This window comes from Marmota marmota, unplaced genomic scaffold, assembly GCF_001458135.2.
Source record: "Marmota marmota marmota unplaced genomic scaffold, marMar, whole genome shotgun sequence".
Lineage (NCBI taxonomy): Eukaryota > Metazoa > Chordata > Mammalia > Rodentia > Sciuridae > Marmota > Marmota marmota.
In genome coordinates this window covers 17,598,934-17,618,732 of record NW_025999853.1, presented here as the reverse complement: position 1 = coordinate 17,618,732, position 19,799 = coordinate 17,598,934, and the positions used below count along the sequence as shown (strand labels likewise).

Genomic DNA, 19,799 nt, shown 5'->3' with positions numbered 1-19,799 from the left:
AAAAAAAAAAAAAAAAAAAAAAAAAAAAAAAAAAGTGGTTCAATGATGCAAACCAGAGCACACAAGTTAATGGAGCGCCATATTGGTTATATTCAGGCAATATTCTGGGCTCATACTTCACAACTTGATTTAAAAATAAGAAATGCTATCAGTTTATCTTTTTCTCTACTATTCTGTTTACAGTACATTCAAATCACATCCTTTATACTTTTTCAGAATATTCAACATCTTAGATATTGGAAACAATTTTAGTTACTTACAAATTCTAGAACATAGAATCTATTTACGGTTTCATACTATAGCCCACACACAGCATGGCCAACATGAAGATCCCGTTTTCATTCATCTAACTCCACACTAAAGAGAGATTCCAGTGATGTGATGGTGATTAAGGTGTTTCCCAATTATGGATGCCAACCGTTACTTATTTAGGTGATTCAATTTGAAGTCATCTATATTTGCTTTAAATCACTATGCTCGAGGAAATGCTTTTTAGAATCCATTTAAAATAGTAAGATGTTGAGAAATAGTTTCTACAGTAGAAATAAATCTAACCAAACTCTCCTATATACATATATGAATACAACACAGTGAATTTTACCTTCAGTTATATCCATGATACACTAATTTTAAAAACTACAAATAAATAGAAGAAAGGCCATAGAGTAGAGGAAACAGGAGGGGTTGGGGAAGGAGAGGAGGAAGTACTGGGGACTGAATTGAAACCAATTATATTCATGCTTGTATAATTATATTAAAATGAAGCCCAATATTTATATCTAAATGAACAAATAGAAAATAGACTTCTTTCAAAGAATCTATTTGCATCAGGATATCCTTCAGGTATGTGCACCAATATTTGTTTCCCATATAATGCTTTATTTTTCTCTTTAATTTCAGAAACTTGGGAGTGCAGACACTGGTTTGATATGTCCTTCACTTACTCCTGAGCTGCAAACTGTAATAAAAGAGGGTGGCTCCTGTATAGTACTCGATCAGCCCATTCCACTAGATAGATTGGTTGTCAAAAGCATTGATCCGCTCCACGTGTCAGGTACGTGTCTGTTTCCATCATGCAACTCCACTGCTTGCCATCACGATTTTATATTGGACATTTTCAATAGCTGGACATGAATCTAGTTTAAGTCTTCATAGAAGACATCTGCAATCTCACGTGGTATATATCACTTTATAAATCGGATATGATATTCAGTGCTCAAATGACCCAGCTCGTCATTTGCTCGCTGTGGGATCTTAAATGCTTAAGCCTTGGGTTCCTCTTGACAAAATAGGGATACTGATGTCTACTTCCATGGATTTGCATGAGCATTAAATAAAATAATGCATGTAATGCTCTAAAAATGATAGCTATTATTAGTATTCCTATCCTATCATCATTATAATGCTGTTATTGCTATTGTTCAAGCACTGCTAAACCATGACATGTTATGAAAGTGTAAGACATGTTACCACAAACACTCTATAAAAAGAAATGTCAAAGTGGAATGAAGGGAAGATGGGGCATAAGAATAGGAAAGACAGTAGAATGAACTGGACACAACTTTCCTATGTTCATATATGAATACATGACCAGTGTAACTCCACCACAAGAGTGAGATTCTAATTAAATAAGCTATACTTTATCAGAAAGAAATACCTAATACATGTACATATATAAATGTATACATAAATTTCTATATATATTTGCTTCTTGGTCAGGAGGTAATTGGGCATGTATACACACATGTACACACACACATGCATATCATACATAAGAAATTTATCCTTTTTAAACATTTGTTCAAGCATTTCCTGAGTGTTACCTGAGAGCAACCCACTCAGCAGGTTATGGAGACACAATGAGCTTGAAGATCTCTCAGAAAAATGAAAGATCTGTAAATCTGTCATGAAAGCCCCAGGACCCTGAGGGACTGGAAGGACATTTTGTCTCCTCCAGGCTGGTTAGGTGGTGGCATGTTCAAAAGGAAGCAAATGGCTACTCTGCCTCAGGTGGAGGCTCCTATACCAGCTGAGGCCAGGCAGGTAAGGACTACCTTCCTGTCCCATGGGAGTAGCAGGAAGCAATTTCCCCAGTCCTAGCTCAGTGGCTAGCATAGGACCAACCCATACATAGTAGAACAGCCTTATAGGGAATGAATGAATGGATGGATGGATGGATGAATGAATAGCCAACATTGATGTAGTTATGTTATTTAAATATATTTAACTAATTTCCACATACTAACTTATGAATGGACGCAATATCTCTCTCTCTCTCCCCAGGAGCAAAAGGGCTCTTCCAAGGGAAGCTTGGACCCAGAAACAGAGCTTCTATCCCCTATATTTTTGCTTTCAAAAAGACTTGTTGAAAGGTGGCATTGGGTGCTGGGGTTGTGGCTCAGTGGTAGAGTGCTCGCCTAGCATGCACAAGGCACTGAGTTTGATCCTCACCACCACATAAATGTAAAATAAAGATATTGTGTCCACCTGAAACTAAAAAATAAATATTAAGAAAAAGAAAGGTGACATGGGCAAGTCAGAAGGCCTTTTATGTTTAATTTTGATGGAACAAATCATGGTCTATATAGGCTGTATTAGTCAGCTTTTTATCACTATAACAAAATTCCCAGAATACCTGACTTATAAAGAGAAAGGACATCTGGGCGCGGTGGCACATGCCTGTAATCCCAGTGGCTTGGGAGGCTGAGACACAAGGATCGTGAGTTCAAACCCAGCCTTAGCAAAAGCAAGGCGCTAAGCAACTCAGTGAGGCCCTGTCTCTAAATAAAATACAAAATAAGGCTGGGGATGTGGCTCAGTGATCAAGTACCCTGAGTTCAATCTCCAGTATCATCCCACCACCACTGAAATAAAAGAGAAAGGACATATTTTGACTCACAGTTTCGGAGAGGCCAGCCTGTGATTAGTGAGCCCCATTGCTTTAAGCTTGTGATGGGAACACATGGCAGAGCACACGACCCACCTCAAGTCAAAAGCAGAGAATAAGATAAGGGTCCCATGATCCTCTTTGAGGACACACCCTAATGACTTAAAAAGCTCCTACCAAGCCCACCTCCTAAAGGTTCAACCACCTCCCACTAGAACCACAGTCCTGAGGACCAAGCCTTTAACACATGGGACTTGGGGAGACATTGGACATCCAAACACAGCATAAGCCAATTTTGAATAAGCCACAGTAGCTTAAGAGCGACCCCCAAAGGAGGATTTTGCCTGACACAGGCAAAGTCTGCCTCCAGTGTGAGCCTCCTCCCTGCTTAAGGAATGACCAAGTGGTGTAGGTGAGGCAGGGATTCAGCATGTAGGGCCAGAAACCACTTCCATCTTCTGCCTGTTTATTTTTTTCACAAGGGAAACAATATCACAGAGGGCCTCTGTGCTAGTTTATTCTCTTACTCCAGTGGCTATGTAAGATTCTGGCATCTTACATGGAGGAAGATGTACTAACTCCCTTCAAGAAAGCGGAAGCAGTTTAGCAGAGGGATCAGCTAAGTCAGGGACATGCCAGATTTAAGAACTAAACTTTATGGGAACTCTGACATCACTAGATTATGTTGGAAGATACGTGGTTTTCATTCTCTGAAACTTTTCTAAAAATAAATGAAAGTAAATATCTTTTTTTTAAAAAACTATACTTCCACCTGTTTTATTTTCTAATTTGTTAACTAGTATGTCTTGCTTTCTTTTTTTATGTTTTTGTTGTTCTTCTGGGTCTATTGTTTTGACTGTTGAAATATAGTTTATGAGCTAGAGTGGGAAAGATAAGTGGGTACAAGAGAAAGAGACTGGGCACTGGAGTGGGTGACTAACTCCAAACTGCAGGGACACCACACACAGCTTTGAGAACTGAGAAAAATTGATTTGCATCAGCTTCTTGCTTCCTCATTTTTTTGAAGTGGGAACGAGTTGTCCTAATCTTATGTAGTTGTTGTGGGGTTTAAATGACACAAAACAGATGGGGTGGAGAACCTAATATGGGGCCTAAACAATGTTATTAGGCTTTGTATTAACATGCTTGGAAAAGAAGTTATTCCCACTCATATCTTTTTGTACTTCACAGGCCTAGCCAGGACCCTTATCCCCGTATTATAATCCAAACTGATGAGTTCCAAGCAGTTAAAATTTTTGAGGAAAACAGATTCCAAACGCCAGCCAAGAGCAACAGTATAATCTCTTAAGGGCTCACTTGCTACAGGGAATTTATAAGAAGAAAAATCAGGGAGTAAAACAAACACAGCCAGTTCTTTTTTCCAGAAAGCCTTTTTACTAGATATAAGTGTTCTTATTCCAGAGAAACTGGACAAGATTCTATGACCTGACTTAGCAGACTTTCCTACAGAATTTAGAAATTACGAATTTTTTGGTGGACTATTATGAGAATAACCTGTGATACTGAAATGGTTCTTGCAGTTAAGAAAACAAGTCTGCGTCACTTTGAATCTGAAATGAAGCCCCATCTGCCTCAGATCAATCTGACTTAAACTCAAAAACTTCAGCAAGTAACAATGACACTGAAGGAATGTCAGGAATAAATGTCACTTGCTCTTTCTTCTTCCTGAAGTACTTGATGTGGCCAGGAGACAGCCCTGTTTTTTTTTTTTTGTTTGTTTGGTTTTTGGTTTTTGGTTTGTTTCTGAACACTAACAACTGTAGAAAGAATGTATAAGCTGCAGAATTCTACTCCCTATGTTGTATTATTAATAATTCAAGAAGAGCCTTCCATTTTCAGAGTCCCTGCTGTTCAAAAAAGGAAAGTGCTCTTCCAGTACCTCCTGTCTTTTTTTTTTTTAAGACAGAAAATGACAGGACAGTTTCTTTTGCAAACACAGAAACTATGCATTCCTTTTTGTTCCATTTCACATTTCATGTAATTTGGTGGATATTGCAACATTTGAAACAGGTTTTTTTTTTTTTTTTTTTTTGGCTTTTCTTGGTCTGTTGGGAAACATTCAGGTATTTTGCATTTTTGTCCCATCTTAATTTGATTGTAAGCTTTGTTTTGATGTGACTTCCCTTTAAATACAAAAACGAGCATTTAAAAAGGAGGGACGGGGACAAAAAATATCTATTGTTTTTCATATTTTTATTATCTACACCTTTACATACACACAACCTGCTTAACTGTTCTCAGCTTCTATGGGGAGCCTGTTGTCTGTCACTTAAGACATAGTTGCATTTCCTCAACTCCCAGAAGCCATTAGCTGAGGAAAACAGGGTTTTCTTATTAAAGTGGGCTCTATTTGGACATAGTGGGGTCTTGGCCTTGGAATCAGATATTTTTTCCATAATAATCTACATAAATAAAACTCCACCATCATTAAAGCAAAAACACACCAAAGTAAAAGACAAACTCCAGGTTTCTGTTCAGATTTCATATTAAATGATTTGGCTTTTTGTCTTTTTAATATCTCTTTCTAGTCTTTGGGCTGAGAAATGCTTTCCTTATACAACATGAAAACAGATATCGACAGTGTGTAGCAGCATTCTTATTACAAGCCCAAACGGAAGACATCAAAGTATGTATTTTAACTGTGTGTGTTTTTGCTTCTTCAGAGTTTACATAAGGCAAAACCTTCAAGCCTCCTAAGTAGAGGTGAATTAGAAATTCCTTCCCTTTCCATCTTCCGTGCAATTCCCCTCCTCTCTCCCATTCCCTCCCACCTCTCGTCCCTGTTTAATGGTAGTCTTCTTCTCATGCTCTTCCTCCCTGACCCTCATTGTTATACAAAATTACATATAAGATGGTGTGAGGGGAAAGGAAAAAAAAAAGAGAGAAATGTGTTACAGTATATGGGGTAGAGAGAGGGGATGGGAGGGGAGGTGAGGGGGGATAGGAAGAGGATAGGAAGGGCAGCAGAATACAACAGACACTAGTATGGCAGAATGTATAAAAGTGGCTGTATAACCAATGTGATCCTGCAATCTGTACACATGGAAAAATAAGAATTCATACCCCATTTGAATCAAATGTATGATATACGATGTCAAGATTATTGTAATATTTTTAGCAACTAATAAAAAATTAATTAATTTAAAAAAAAAGAAAAAAGAAATTCTTTCCCCTGCTTTGGGAAGACAGTTTTGGGAGGAGGGAAGGGAGACATCTAGTCCTTATGCTCAGAAACCTCAGCATTGACACTTTGCTCACATGGGAAGGGCAGAGCTGACAAAGCCTCTTGCTTTCTCTGCTGCAAAGTCAATAGATGACTCTGAGTTCTGCGCTTTCTTTAGGAAATGGGGGAAGAATTGCTTCACATTGCGTTAACTTTTGGCAGCAGGGTACCAGGAATTGAACTCAGGGTCACTCAATCACATCCCCAGCCTTTTTTTGTATTTTATTTGGAGACAGGGTCTCACTGAGTTGCTTAGGGCCTCGCTGTTGCTGAGGCTGGCTTTGAACTCGCAATCCTTCAGCCTTCCAAGCTGCTGGGATTACAGGCGTGCGCTTCTGCCCCCAGCCACATTATTAACTTTTAAGATGCTCCAATCAATTTCCAAAGTGCAAACAATGTGATGTCAGCTTAAGTGAGGGCCCAATGCAATAATTAGCTATGTCAAGTTCATTCTTCAACCTTTGAAAATGTGCTATTGTTTTTATAGCTATGAGTTGAAAGAGAAACTGCCTTACTTTGGCTTCTTTCTAAGTTCCTACTCTTGTCTTTCCCCTGGTAGACTTCCATTAAAACAACAATGTGGCCAGACCATAAATGCAACATTTCTTTATTCTTAAAGAACTCAATTTTCTGGATTTAGCTCCCTTAGAGTCTGGTTTTCAAATTATACCACTGGTTAAGAACCTCAGTTTCTTAATGGGAAGTCAAGAAAATCAACTTCCAAACTATTTTTATTCTCAGTACTCATTTTTCTAATTAGTCATCATTGACGATTATGGTTCCTTGATTACTCATGACTATTTATCCAACTTGCACACCATATTCATTTAAGCCATTTGCATTTTTCTATATGATTAGAGGTATTTAGAGGTAAGAAAGAAAATGAAAAACGTATGCAAATGTTTTGTTAGTCTTCAGTTTTAAAAATCAAGCCAATAAATATAATGGAAAATACGAATCCACACATGGTGAGAAACGATCTGTTTAGCATTCTAATCTAGGTGTGTTTTTCTTTTTTCACAGAAAACATGGATGACACAAATAACAGCAGCTATCTCTTGCTTCACCAAGAGTCAGGAAACCAAGAAAATAGCATTAATCAAACTATCTGCAGAATCCTCTGAAATTTAGGGACCTAAACAAGTGGCAAACTTTATTAGAGTTTAGGGCTTTAAGTATTCTTTCATTCAATCTTTTGGTAACACTTAACCTAGTAATGAAGTAGAAGGAAATGTGCATTCATTCTAAAGGTGTTCCAAGATTTGAAAATTTGAGCTAGGAAAGTCCTTAGTATAGAGGAATAATGACTGCAAGAAATTTGAACTCTGAGGAACTTCTTAACAGCAACATATTGATATTCAGACTATCTTCTAATATTTAAGTCAGATTTGTAGGAAGCATGAGTGAAGAATGGTACTATTGAAATTGATAAAGAATGAACGGTCAGATAAATGGAATATCAGAAAGAAAACAAGGTCCACTGCTTGTGTCCAGTATGAATTCTGGCATTTTATTTATCTATTAAGTAATGAAACCAATTTTCCTATATCGCTTATGAGTGAGTCTTACTGCTTCAGAGTCTTACCTCAAGCACAATGATAATTTTTGATACAAAGTTTGCCCTTTTAATATATTCAGAAATATATAAGTTCTATATTTTAACAGCAGTTTTTAAATTCCTTTTCTCTACCGGTCAGTTTACTCATCTTAGGTGTATTCATATTACGCTAACTTGGACAGGAAAAAAAACCCAAAGATCGAATTCCATTATTTTATTTTAAAAAAGAAAAACAAATCTCTCTTCTACATCCACCAACTAAAATTTTAATATGGAAGACGTTCATAGAAATAGTATCTTTGTTTTTTTGAAGAATGGTGGTTATGTATGAAAAAAATGTCTGGATTTGTGTGGTATGTGTACGTGTGCATGTTAATACAGTATAGTCAATTTATTCAACAGAACTTAGAACTTTTCAAATTTTTTATCAGAAAAATCAGCTTGAACTATTATCATGGTGGGTTATACCATTAACTGAATTTAAGGAAACCTGTTTTTAGGGTCAGATAGCATCATATGGAAGTCCACAAACTTCCATCTCAGGCATGGTGCCTTTTGCAGTTTCCAAAGTGGAAAAACACATTTATCAAATTTTGCTTCCAGAAAACTGAAAACTTAACTGTTTTATTAAAGCTGAAGAACAAAATAGAGAGGATGATGTTTGCAGAAGTCACATGCACAGTGATTCTTTGAAGAAGCCACAGATGTCACCATGCAAACACGGTAGTGTGAGCAAGCACAGCAGACAAGCTCTTGTGCAAAAGCCACGCACTATTGGAATGAGATTCATGGTCTCTATAGTAGTGTCAGGCATTTGTTAGGAATAAGTGAAAATAAAAGGAATATCTGGAAAGTGGTAACTCTTGTTCATAGAGCTTAATATTTATAAATGAGAAGAGGACAAGGCAAAGAAAAGGAGAACAGATTTCAAATGAGTTCCAAGAGATGGTATCTGGGTGGGATTAAAAGCAATTATGTCCAGGAGAAGACAATATAGGTTTATGCAAGAAAAGATTTATGAAGAAATTTATGGCTAAAATAAATATTTTTAGGAAAAAAATTAATGATCATCTTGCAAGGAATTTTTACTATTTTTGTTATAAACCTCCCAAAGAGGAAAGCAATGTATTAGGACTAGGCAATCGCTCAAGATTCCTCCAGTCCCTTGATTCCAATAAAGAATAAGACAGGGGGAAAAAAAGTTATATTGAGTCTTCAAAAAAGTATCTTTAAATGGTCACCTGGGTATTAAAATTACACACACAATAAAAGGGAGATTAATTTTATATTTTTGATATTTTTTTCATTTTGTTAATTCTCCACAACATGGAAAAGAGTGAAAAGGAAATGTCTCAAGCAAAATGGCATTTAATTTCTCTTGAGATCAGGAACTTAATTACTATCCTAAGTTGAATGACATTAAAACATTATCACTGTATATATCCAAGTGCAGAGTACTAATAGTCTGTAAATAAACTGATGCAAAATGGTTAATATTTTGTTCTCTTTTGTTATTTTGGTACTAGGGATTGAACCCAGGGGTGCTCAACCACTGAGCCACATCCCCAGCCCTTTTAAAATACTTTTAGAGACAGGGTCTCACCAAGTTGCTTAGGCCCTCACTAAGTTGCTGAGATTGGCTTTGTATATCTTGTTCTCTTTTTTAAAACAGATGAAATAATTTATAGTCATAGAATACGTCTATTAGAAAGAAATGTTTTTTAATATCATCTTTAACATATTAAAAAAAGACAAAAGCAATAATCCAGCAAGGATCCTTCCATTGGTCTTTATACAGATTTAAATGTTGTGATGTGGTTTACCAGTTATATTTATAATTAATAACCCGAATCACTGAGGTTAGAAATTACAGTATTTACTGAGCTAAACTCTCTCACAAAATAAGGCACAACTACATGATCACAAGTAGTAAATACAACACAAATAATGGACCCAAAAACTAAATGAGAAAATATTCATGCAAAGGTATGTACAGAAGCTATGAATATATGATCCAGTCCAAGGAAGTACAGAATGTCTTACACACGACTACATCATGTTACAATAAGTTCATTACTTCTACATGGAAAGAACTTAAGTGATTTCCAATTCTATTTTATACAATTTTACATAAATTTAGTAAGTTTATGCACAATATTCACATCTGCAACAATAACAAATTGATCATTAAAATTCAGGCATAGGGCAATTAAGACACGGTAATGTGTGGCACATTATAATTACAGACTGTCATTCATCAGGCTCGTGTCTAAGAATACTAACTCGATGGCACATTTAAATCATATGGATCAAATCATCCATGGTTTTATAGCCAAAGTGCATTAAAAAAAATTCTATCATCAAACAGGTCATGAATATCAAAATATATGATCATAATTTGCTCTCCACTTAAAAGCTAAACATTTTTAAGCAAGTGCAAGATTAAAAAAAGTGACTTTAAAGATCCCAAAACTATATAAAATAATCATAAAGACTTTTTAAGAGAGATGGGAAAATAACAAATTTGGCAGTTACTATTTAAAAACATTACTGTACGGAAACTACTAAACTAGCTAATTCCACTTTAAGAGGTAGTTGAACAAAATGTTTATTTGTACACTGTATTGAGGTTTTTATGTTTTTTCCCCCCTCTTTTTTCCTTCAAAATTAACAAATCCTATACCAGCAACTTTGCCTTCTTTCTATTAAAAGAATTCTGTCAGTATAATTTATTACACACTAAGCCAGCAAGACTTGATTTTAACTCACAATTCTGTGGTTTGCAATTTACTAACACTCGATGCCAACATGTTTGGCATTAGAACCAAGAAATGAGACCCTGCATTTGCCAGCTCCAATGTACTGAAAAAATAATAGTACCAGCAAACATCTAAAATGTATATAGCCAACAAGAACTCAGAAAAGGACTTTTTAATTAAAAGGGGGGAAAAACCCTTTTTATTTCCAAAACACATTAAACTGCTGAGTTAATAGCAAGAATGTTTGGTTTCATTTATATTATCAATATAATAGCCTAAATAGGTAAATTATTGAGACCTATCAAATGAGATTAATTAGAAAAAAAAAACAGAAAAGTCACTCAAACACACATTGTTTTATTTGCTGTCCCTACAATTGTGAATATGTGTGGGTGAGTGGGGGTGGAAGACCCAGAGAAGTCTGTAGTGTGTCCAATTTGATGAAGTTGACATTCTAATCCAGCATTCTCATTCATGAAGTTTTACTATCTTAAAAAAAAACATTTATGAAGTTTTATTATCTTAAAACAACTACAAAACAAACAATTCACAACAGTATTGTGAATATCTGTTTTTCCAACATATACAGTGTTACTTACATGTAAATGTATAGAATTAAGATAATTTTGAAAGAATTTATTAGTATTTAAAATGCATAAGTCATTCAGTTTATATTATCCCAACTATTATTTTTCATAAAGAACCATAGTATTTATTTCTTCATTATAGATGCTCAAGGATATGTTTATACAAGTTCATGGATTTAACCAATGTCCTTAATAGCTAGCTACTGGCTGACAACAGGATTTCTATAAATTCTTTTTAGTAATTAAATGAATATGTGACAATCTCTTTATTTATATATGTGTAGGTATGACATAAACATAATTTCATTTCAGAATGATATTTGAAAGCAAGTGCATCTTATAAATTATTTGTGGTAAATGAAATATTAACTCTCATCCTTAGCTGTTACAGTTATTAAATGATTCCAACTGAATGAATGTTATGACTCTACATTTCTTCTCTAGAAAGATAATTAATAAACTAATATTTGTGACTTCGGTCTTCAGATGCTTTCCAGTTTTCTAAATTAACAAGACAATGACAAAATAAAGTTCAATTCCATTGTTCAGCATACAGAGGGTTAATTCTTAGTTACCCTTAAAGTGTGTGGTAATTCTGTTTCACTTGTTATCATATAAATATATTTGTTTTAGGTGATACTCTATTCTCTAGCTGTTACTTAGAGGTAATTTCCAAGCATTATTTTTTCAAAGTTAAAAAGATTTCCAAGTTAATATAGGTCCCAATTCAAAAGCATTTCAAGTAAATTTTACAACTTTAAAAAATTCTTCCTTTAGGTAAGAAGAAAATGTGAAGTAGAATATTTAATACTTTCTTATCATTTTGTATTTTGTTTTCATGGCAAAGACCATAGCAATACCATTTTCTAGCTTTAAGATGCAAAATTATAAAACAATTACAGTGACATTGGGCTATGCTTGGGAAGATAAAATCAAATAAAGGAAAAAAATCAGATCTATTAAAAAGTAAACTCAGACTCCTAAAGATGTTAGAGAGACAAAATGAAGGTATAACATGAAGGCTAACCTCAGAAGACTTCCCACTTATGAGAAAACTAGAATAGGACCATGATACAATTTCTATTATTCATCTTTCAACTGATGGTGAAGGTGAGAAGCTTTATAGGATTTTTAATGAAAAATATTGGGAGTTTAAAAATAAAAAAGAAAAAGAAAATTTAACCCTAATCTTCTAAATACTATCCCAGGATTACCATAAAGTAAGCAAATTGATTTTATAGAGGTTTTCATAAAATCTACTAAAGAGAATTTAATCCATATCATTAGGACAAAAACTATGTTTGAATTCATGGTTAGTACATATTTTAACACAAACTGTATTTAAAACACCCAAGTAGTAAATTTATAACATAACAACAAAACTGAGCTACAGACCTATATATAAATGATAAAGATAGAAAGTTTTATAAATCTGTGCATGATTCCACAAACAGAATGTTTAAAACAATAGTGTGCTGTTGTGCAACAAAAACAAATGATAACATGATCCATGTACATCTTTGTACATATAATTTGGGAGAAAGAACCTATGGAATTGTACTCATTGTTTGTGAACAATGAAATTATATTTAAAAAAATACATTGCTATTTTCTGTCCAAAGTTTATTTACATTTCATTGGCTAATTCTAAACTTGGCATGAAAGCTATTCCAGGGGTTAAATGGAAAAAATAATGAAAGATGAACTCAAGTCTCACAAAAATAGAAGAGTTTTTGTTGATATCGATAACGTTCCAAAATATACGGATTCTAATTTGGTCTAGTATTGCAACCAGAATCCAAATCAAAGAGTAGTCCAAGACCTCTATTAAGCACATTTATTAAAAATCTAATGTTAGTGTGATATTACTCTGGAGTTGTGATGACTGTTAGCCTTGCAAGTCATTGAAACATGCATCGCAGACGCGAACAGGCTTCTTGGAAGAGGGAGTTAAGGCGTTTTTGGCTGAACATTCAGCACAGAAGATATTTCCACACTGACGACAGTGATGCTGTAAATGATAAAAATTAAACAATTTCAAGCACAAACACTATAACAAAAGCATTATAAAACTACAGTAGTATAGTCACAGACTACACTGTAAAGGTATACTAATTTTCCAGTGATTATCCTATTACTTAATGAAAGAATATTTCAACATGTTAATTTAACCCCTTTGTTACATTAAAGTGAAGACTTTCTTATTTATTAAACACTATATAAACATTTTATGCCTGTTTTTATCATACAATTTTCAAAAGAACTCTAAAAAGCATATTTTAAGTGTGAAAACACACGTATCGAACAAAAAACTATATCTGTTTGCCAAATGTTTCAGAAATACTGTCTTCAATTGGAATTTACACATAATTATTTAAACAGTACTATTTCAAATATGTATCTTTACATCTCTCTGCTTTTTCTAAGAACCCATTGATGACTAAACCTCATGAGTTCAACACTGGTGCACTGGATCCAAAAATGTCCCATAGAATAACTCAGTAGGAAAACGATGACTGAATTTAAAACTAAAATTCAAACACAGGCTAACCAGAAACTAGACTACATGAAATTTAATTATTCTATGTAGTTATAAAGTTTACCAACAAATGGAATTTTTAAAAAATTCATTAAATGCAGAACTATTTTGATGATTAAAATACTATCAGTGAGAAATGAGATCCAGAAATGTAGCTCCAGGAATCAACCCACTCACCCGTCTCACTGTGACCGAGAAGCCTTTCCCACAGGCCATACAGTTCTGTACTTCGTTGTCCTCAGCCCACTTTCTATTCAACGCTTGTGTATGTTTGATCTGTTTTTTTTTAAAAAAGTTCCAATGTATTATGATATTGAATATTATAAAGAATGATAAATTATTTCTAATATGGTACCAGATATGTACAAAATTTTGGCTGTCTACAACATGGAATAAAATTTTAAAAATTAAAAATATTTTGTTCAACTTTCATTTGTCAAAAAAAAATCTGAATGAAAATAAAATTTATTCCTCAGAGGCACTGATAATTAGCCTAACTCTAATGATCAATCCTTTCTAGGGATTCTAAGAACATACTTACATCACTTTTTTAACACATACTGATTTTTCCATTCTTGGGTATTCTTGAATTTTGTTAATTCTTTCCCTGTAACTGACAATTCATGAATGACATGGTTCTCAAACTAATCTCTGAGATCTCTGAAGAAGTCCTTTATCATAAAGTAAGCAAATTTATATTTAATAACCTATAAAACCTATAATATCACTGTACAGACAGTAGCTATTTGAAAAAAATTATTAAACATGAGTTCTGTTTTTTTTTTTTTTTTTTCCAGTGCTGGGATCTAACCCAGGGCATATGCTAGGTAAGCACTCCTGTGTTGAGCCACACCCCAGCCCTGCTTTACATTAAAAGGTCAATTCTAGTCTGAGAAACTGCCTCACATCTCAAGTAACTTACCTGAAGGGACTGGTTTTCTCTGCCCAGCTCCTGCACTGCTGCAGTTGTATTATCCAGCTTTCTTTGCAATTCTAGGACTTTGGTCTGAAGCTTTTCTATTTCACCTTCTCCTTTAAGACATCTGGAACAGATAGAAAAGAGAGAATTAATTTAAAAAAAAATCATGATGAGCTAGGGCTGTGGCTCAATGGTGGAGCACTTGCCTAGCACATGTGAGGCGCTGGGTTCAATCCTTAGCACCACATAAAAAATAAAAAACAGAGGCAAATTTAAAAAATCACGAAAGAATCTTTCTAGAATATAGGCCATGGACTAGTTAGTAATTTTAAATATAAACACATTCATTTCAATTATTTGATTGTTCTAAGGATCAGTCTTTTAAATGTCTACTTAAATACCTGTAGGCCTTAACATACTTTTCTTAATTCTTGTATTCTAAAAATGTGGACTGTAACAATCTTTTAATTACCTACAATGGAAATGAACTACTTTAGTTAACATCAATTACCTTTCTAGCAGTGCTCTCCTTTCATCTTGATTATTCTGAACCGTGGCTTCTAAGACTGCAATCTCACCACGTAAGTCGTCAGTCTGTTTCTCTAGCTCACTAACTCTCCGTTGACTAGACTGCCACTCCTTCTTTACAGTGCCCAAATTCTCATTCAATGCTGTAATCTGCATGGTAAGTTTAGCCTCATTTTCTTCATGTTTCTTCATTCCCACTTCCTTTTCTTTTATTTCAGAATGCTGAGAAAAGAAAAAAAAAATGTGTGTGTGGGGGGGACTATTACAAAATTAATTTATTAAATTAAAAATATTGGCAATATAAATAATATTGCTGCTTTAGGAAAGGAGGTAAGAGAATATATTTCACTAGACACAAATAAAACTTATTCTGCAAACATCTGTATAATTTGAATGGGTTCAAATGCTATAATCCTGAAATGATGGGTAGCAGGCCTCTCATAAGGTCCAGGTTAAATGACATGACTTGAAAGTCTTATTTTTTCTAACAGAGCAGGGGAAGACACACATGGTAGGAACAGCATGATGCCCTAGAGATAAAGCTGGCACTTCCTTAGGTCACTCAATGTATCCTTTAGTCTCTATCAACCTGCCAAAAACCACAATACAAGCCCTTCAAGTCACTCTTTGAACTTAAAATTCCAACTCTTCATCTAGAATATTCAGCAGTCAAGTTATCTAGGGATATTGAGTTAATTCAATAAAGGAAAGCCAGATACTTCCCATTTGGCATGTACAGCTCAGGGAAGGAAAATCTGACTTTGTTCATCCTAATTCCAAACTGAAGTTTCCAATTCCCCTTATCAACATTCACTTTGACAAAACAAATTTCACATGAGTAGCTTTCACCCCATTTACCTCAACCTATAAGTTTGTGGGTTTAAGTGTTTCAAACATTTCTGGAACAAAAAAAAATGACTTTTTAAATTATATTTTAATTGAATTTTCACTGATATAAACAAAATATGATAACAGATAAAATATTTCCAATCACATGTCAACTATTTAAGCAAATCAGATCTCCTTTCTTGAAAACTAAAATCTTAAGAAAGCATAACATCCGTCATAACTTAGAACTTAGATAAAAACTTAGGTAGAAAAAAATCTTCCCCCTGGACTGATTTAGAGTGCTGTTCAACATACTTCCCACCACTAACTCACTGACCAGTTTAGCTTCTTTCTCAACAAATTCTTTCTTCAGCTCATCTTCTTCCTTTTTCACCTGCTCTGTTAGTATCTGCAGGTTTCTCTTCTCCTGTTCAAGAGTTGCCTTTAATGAGTCTACTTTTCCTTGAAGTTCTAATTTCTGCTGAATTAAAAGTTGTTTGGCATCCTTGAGATTGGTTACCTCCTGTTGAAAGGTAAAACAATAAATCATTCTTGATAATAAATATGTCACAAGGCAGCTGAAATTTATGCTATTTACCACAGACACAATGAGTTTACTCACATATGAGATTCTTCAAGTTCAACATTTGGAACAGTTGGCTAAAAAGATGCAAGAATAAATTTGCCTCCTGCCCACTCATCATTTAACCCATGTGACATGTGGCAGGTGCATGTTTTGATTATATTATGTAGAGAAGCTCTCCATCCCCTCCTCTCCCTTTTCTCACTTAATAAGCATTTATTTATTATAGGTCATCATTGAGTCATCACACATTGTTACATTCTGAGGCTGTAATGAGTTATAGGACTTTCCTGCTTTAAGGAAGTCAATTCCAGAAGAATAGAAGGGCATGAGATTACAAATTATGATGCAAAATGCCAAGTGTGCTGATAGAAATAAAGAGTATTAAGAGAGCACTTGAGAGAATCTGACTTTTCTCTAAGAAAATGAATAACATTTTATAAAGCAAATGATAAATGCTTTCTTTAGCTGACACCCTATCTGTGCTTATAACAGGCAAAATGTTAAAAACGAGATTATTAAAGGATTTTAAGAAGTAAAATAATTGGAAAAAAACAGAATTCCTTAAAATCTTAATTCCAAATTCTACATATTTTTATTATCCATGAGCGTCATTTGCTAAAATAATCTCTCTTAATTATCATTCAATGAAACCTAATATCTTACAGTTATCATAGGTATATATAGGAATCATGTAATGCAAAAAGCACTCTGGCAAGAGATATTGGTCAAAAACAACAAAATAATTTACCTAGCACATGGTAATTTGCTCTCAATTTTCCTAATATAACATATTAGTATATATCAACACATATATAATTTTATAGAAAAATCCAACAACACAGAGGAAAGGAAAGTAATTATTTTAATATACCTTTATGCTTTCTTGTTTGTGGGACTTGAGTTCTTCACTCAGCTTGGTGATTTCTTTTTCTTGTCTACACTTAATTTCCTCTATCTCTGCCAATTTAGATTTTTCATTTGCTAGTTCTTTTTCTTTTATTGACTGTAGAAAAATAAGTTTCATTAAAACATAATTTCAAAGCAAAGACTCAAATGAAAATTAGTATAATCAAAATACTGTGACTATTGATGACACTAGCACTCCCCTTTGTACTTAATTGAAGCAAATTAATATACCCTGTCTTGCCTACCTCCTTCAATAATATCTTTATAAAGACTAAATGGTTATAGTTAATACTGTAAAATGGACAATGTCTGACCAGAGCAGCAATTCTATAAAATGTAGCCCAAACTACCATTCTTATTCTTCTAACTCCTATTCTATCAGTATCACTATCTTTACATAGGTACCTATTAGAACATTAAGCATCATTTAATCTCTGAAATAAATAGATTTTTAATCCCCATTTTATAGGTGAAAGATCAAAAGTTTAAGACAAATAATCCATCACAGATGGAGTTAATTCTGAAACCAGATGTATCTGATGAACACTGTTGCAATATCTAAAAACTATAGTTCTAGCTTGTTGTGATGGTGTATACCTATAATCCCAGCTATTTGTGAGGCTGAAGCAGGAGGATTGCTAGATCAGCCTGGGCAACTGAGACTCTGTCTCAAAATAACATTTTAAAAAAGGGGCTGAAGATGGAGCTCAGTGGTGCCATACTGTTGGGTTCAATCCCCAGTAACTAACACACACACACACACACACACACACACCATATAATTCAGTCAGAACTTCCCAAACTTAAGGTATAAATCATGAATTCCATTCCAACTTCACCATCCTTATATACACAAAATCATCCACAATTTTTTTAATTAAAAAAGAATTTTGAGAATTGCACAATTTAGAACATACCAAGAACTTCAGGAATTATTTAGAATAATGCCTATCAGCTGATAGGAATATATGATTTCAAATAATAAACAAAAAACAAAAAGTTTCTGGAGTCTGAATTTCTCTATATAAAGTTTAAAGTGTTTTAATAATGTATTTGTCATATAAACCAATGCTTTCAACTTCATAACTTCACATTATTTATATAAAATAAATTTCTACTTGCTCTCAGTAAAGTCAATTCTTTCTTTTAAGAATTCTTAACAAACTTAAGACTTATTCCTAGACCTTTTATTATCTCATTGACACATTTAGAGGACAAATGTTATATGAGACATAGCTGAGGAAATGCAATATCTGTTCTTAAATAACCAAGATTCTATGGTGTAAAAAGTAGTTGCTTATAAAACTAAGCAAAGCAGTGAGAAAAAAATGGGTAGAGCTGGCAAGGAGGTTACTAAGAAGTACTTCCTAGCACAAAACTTCCAATGACCAAGCATGTTTTAGCCTGTTCTAGACGTCCTTCTGAAAGAGCTGTTGAAACTAAAGATGATACCTGTATTGAACATGAGGTTAAGAGATTTGACTGGATGATCTCCAAACCACTGAAGCTTTAAGGTTCTGCATTTAAGTCAGAAAATGAAATACCTTTTCATTTTGAGTATCTTGGAGTGTTTTACACTGCTCCTTCAATTGCTGTTCTTTCTTTGCTGAATCCTGTTCCAAAGCAGCTTTGGCAGTCTTCAATTCGTGAATCAATTTATTTTGGCTTCCAATTTGATTTCTGTTTGATATCAAGTCCTCCTGTGCTAGAGAAAGCTTCTCTTCTACAGACTTGTAAAAAGAATTTTTCCCCAAATTATTATATGCCATCTTTTAATAAATTTCGATAGCAACATAACAGTTAATATAAGCATTATGGAAAACAATACAGTCATGCATCATTTAACCATGAGGGCATGTTCTGGACATCCTTCTTAGCTAATTTTGTCATGTGAGCATCACAAAGTGCACATACACAAACCTAGATGGTACAGCTTACTCCACACCAAGGTAATGTGGTAGAGCCTATTGTTACATGGTAAAGCAAACATTGTTTATATAAAATAAATTTCTACTTTCCCTTAGTAAAAGTCAATTCTTTCTTTTAAGAATTGCTAAAAACCTGTTAAGCATGTTATTGCACTGAATATGGTAACACAATGTAAAGTACTTGTGTATCTAAACATCTGAAAACAGAAATGTTCCAGTAAAAATACCAGGCAATAGGAATTTCTCAGCTCCATTATAATCTTATTAAACACCTCAGTATATGCGGTCTGTTGCTAACTGAAACATCGCTATGCAGCAGCTGACTGTACTATAAAAAGAGAATATTACACCTTTCAATACTGAATGCTTATCAAATCTTCAATATTGGCCAGGTAATGTGAAAAACTATCAAATAAGTAGGGACCATATCAAATATACTTAGATTACATATAATCTAAGTATATATAATATATAATCTAAGTAAAAATAAATGAAGACCTCGTGAGTGTGTGTATGTGTGGGGGGGGGGG

General features: G+C 34.1%; 2 protein-coding genes across 6 annotated transcripts in view; one reads left to right on the top strand and one right to left on the bottom strand.

Moving 5' to 3' along the window:
* Plekhg7 (pleckstrin homology and RhoGEF domain containing G7) overlaps positions 1-9,183 on the top strand; it is a 64,982-nt gene extending 55,799 nt beyond the window's left edge. For all 5 annotated transcript variants that reach the window (XM_048804032.1, XM_048804035.1, XM_048804029.1 and 2 more), the window contains 3 exons: positions 901-1,054; positions 5,437-5,534; positions 7,155-9,183. In XM_048804032.1, coding sequence (XP_048659989.1) covers positions 901-1,054; positions 5,437-5,534; positions 7,155-7,262 — 360 coding nt within the window. In that variant the 3' untranslated portion in view covers positions 7,263-9,183. The remainder of the gene's footprint in view (positions 1-900; positions 1,055-5,436; positions 5,535-7,154) is intronic.
* A 210-nt stretch (positions 9,184-9,393) lies between these two features.
* Eea1 (early endosome antigen 1) overlaps positions 9,394-19,799 on the bottom strand; it is a 138,153-nt gene continuing 127,747 nt past the window's right edge. The window contains exons 23-29 of the mRNA XM_015482943.2: positions 18,886-19,071; positions 17,307-17,438; positions 16,187-16,372; positions 15,005-15,243; positions 14,497-14,617; positions 13,752-13,850; positions 9,394-13,046 (exon numbers count right to left, since the gene is read on the bottom strand). Coding sequence (XP_015338429.1) covers positions 12,924-13,046; positions 13,752-13,850; positions 14,497-14,617; positions 15,005-15,243; positions 16,187-16,372; positions 17,307-17,438; positions 18,886-19,071 — 1,086 coding nt within the window. The 3' untranslated portion in view covers positions 9,394-12,923. The remainder of the gene's footprint in view (positions 13,047-13,751; positions 13,851-14,496; positions 14,618-15,004; positions 15,244-16,186; positions 16,373-17,306; positions 17,439-18,885; positions 19,072-19,799) is intronic.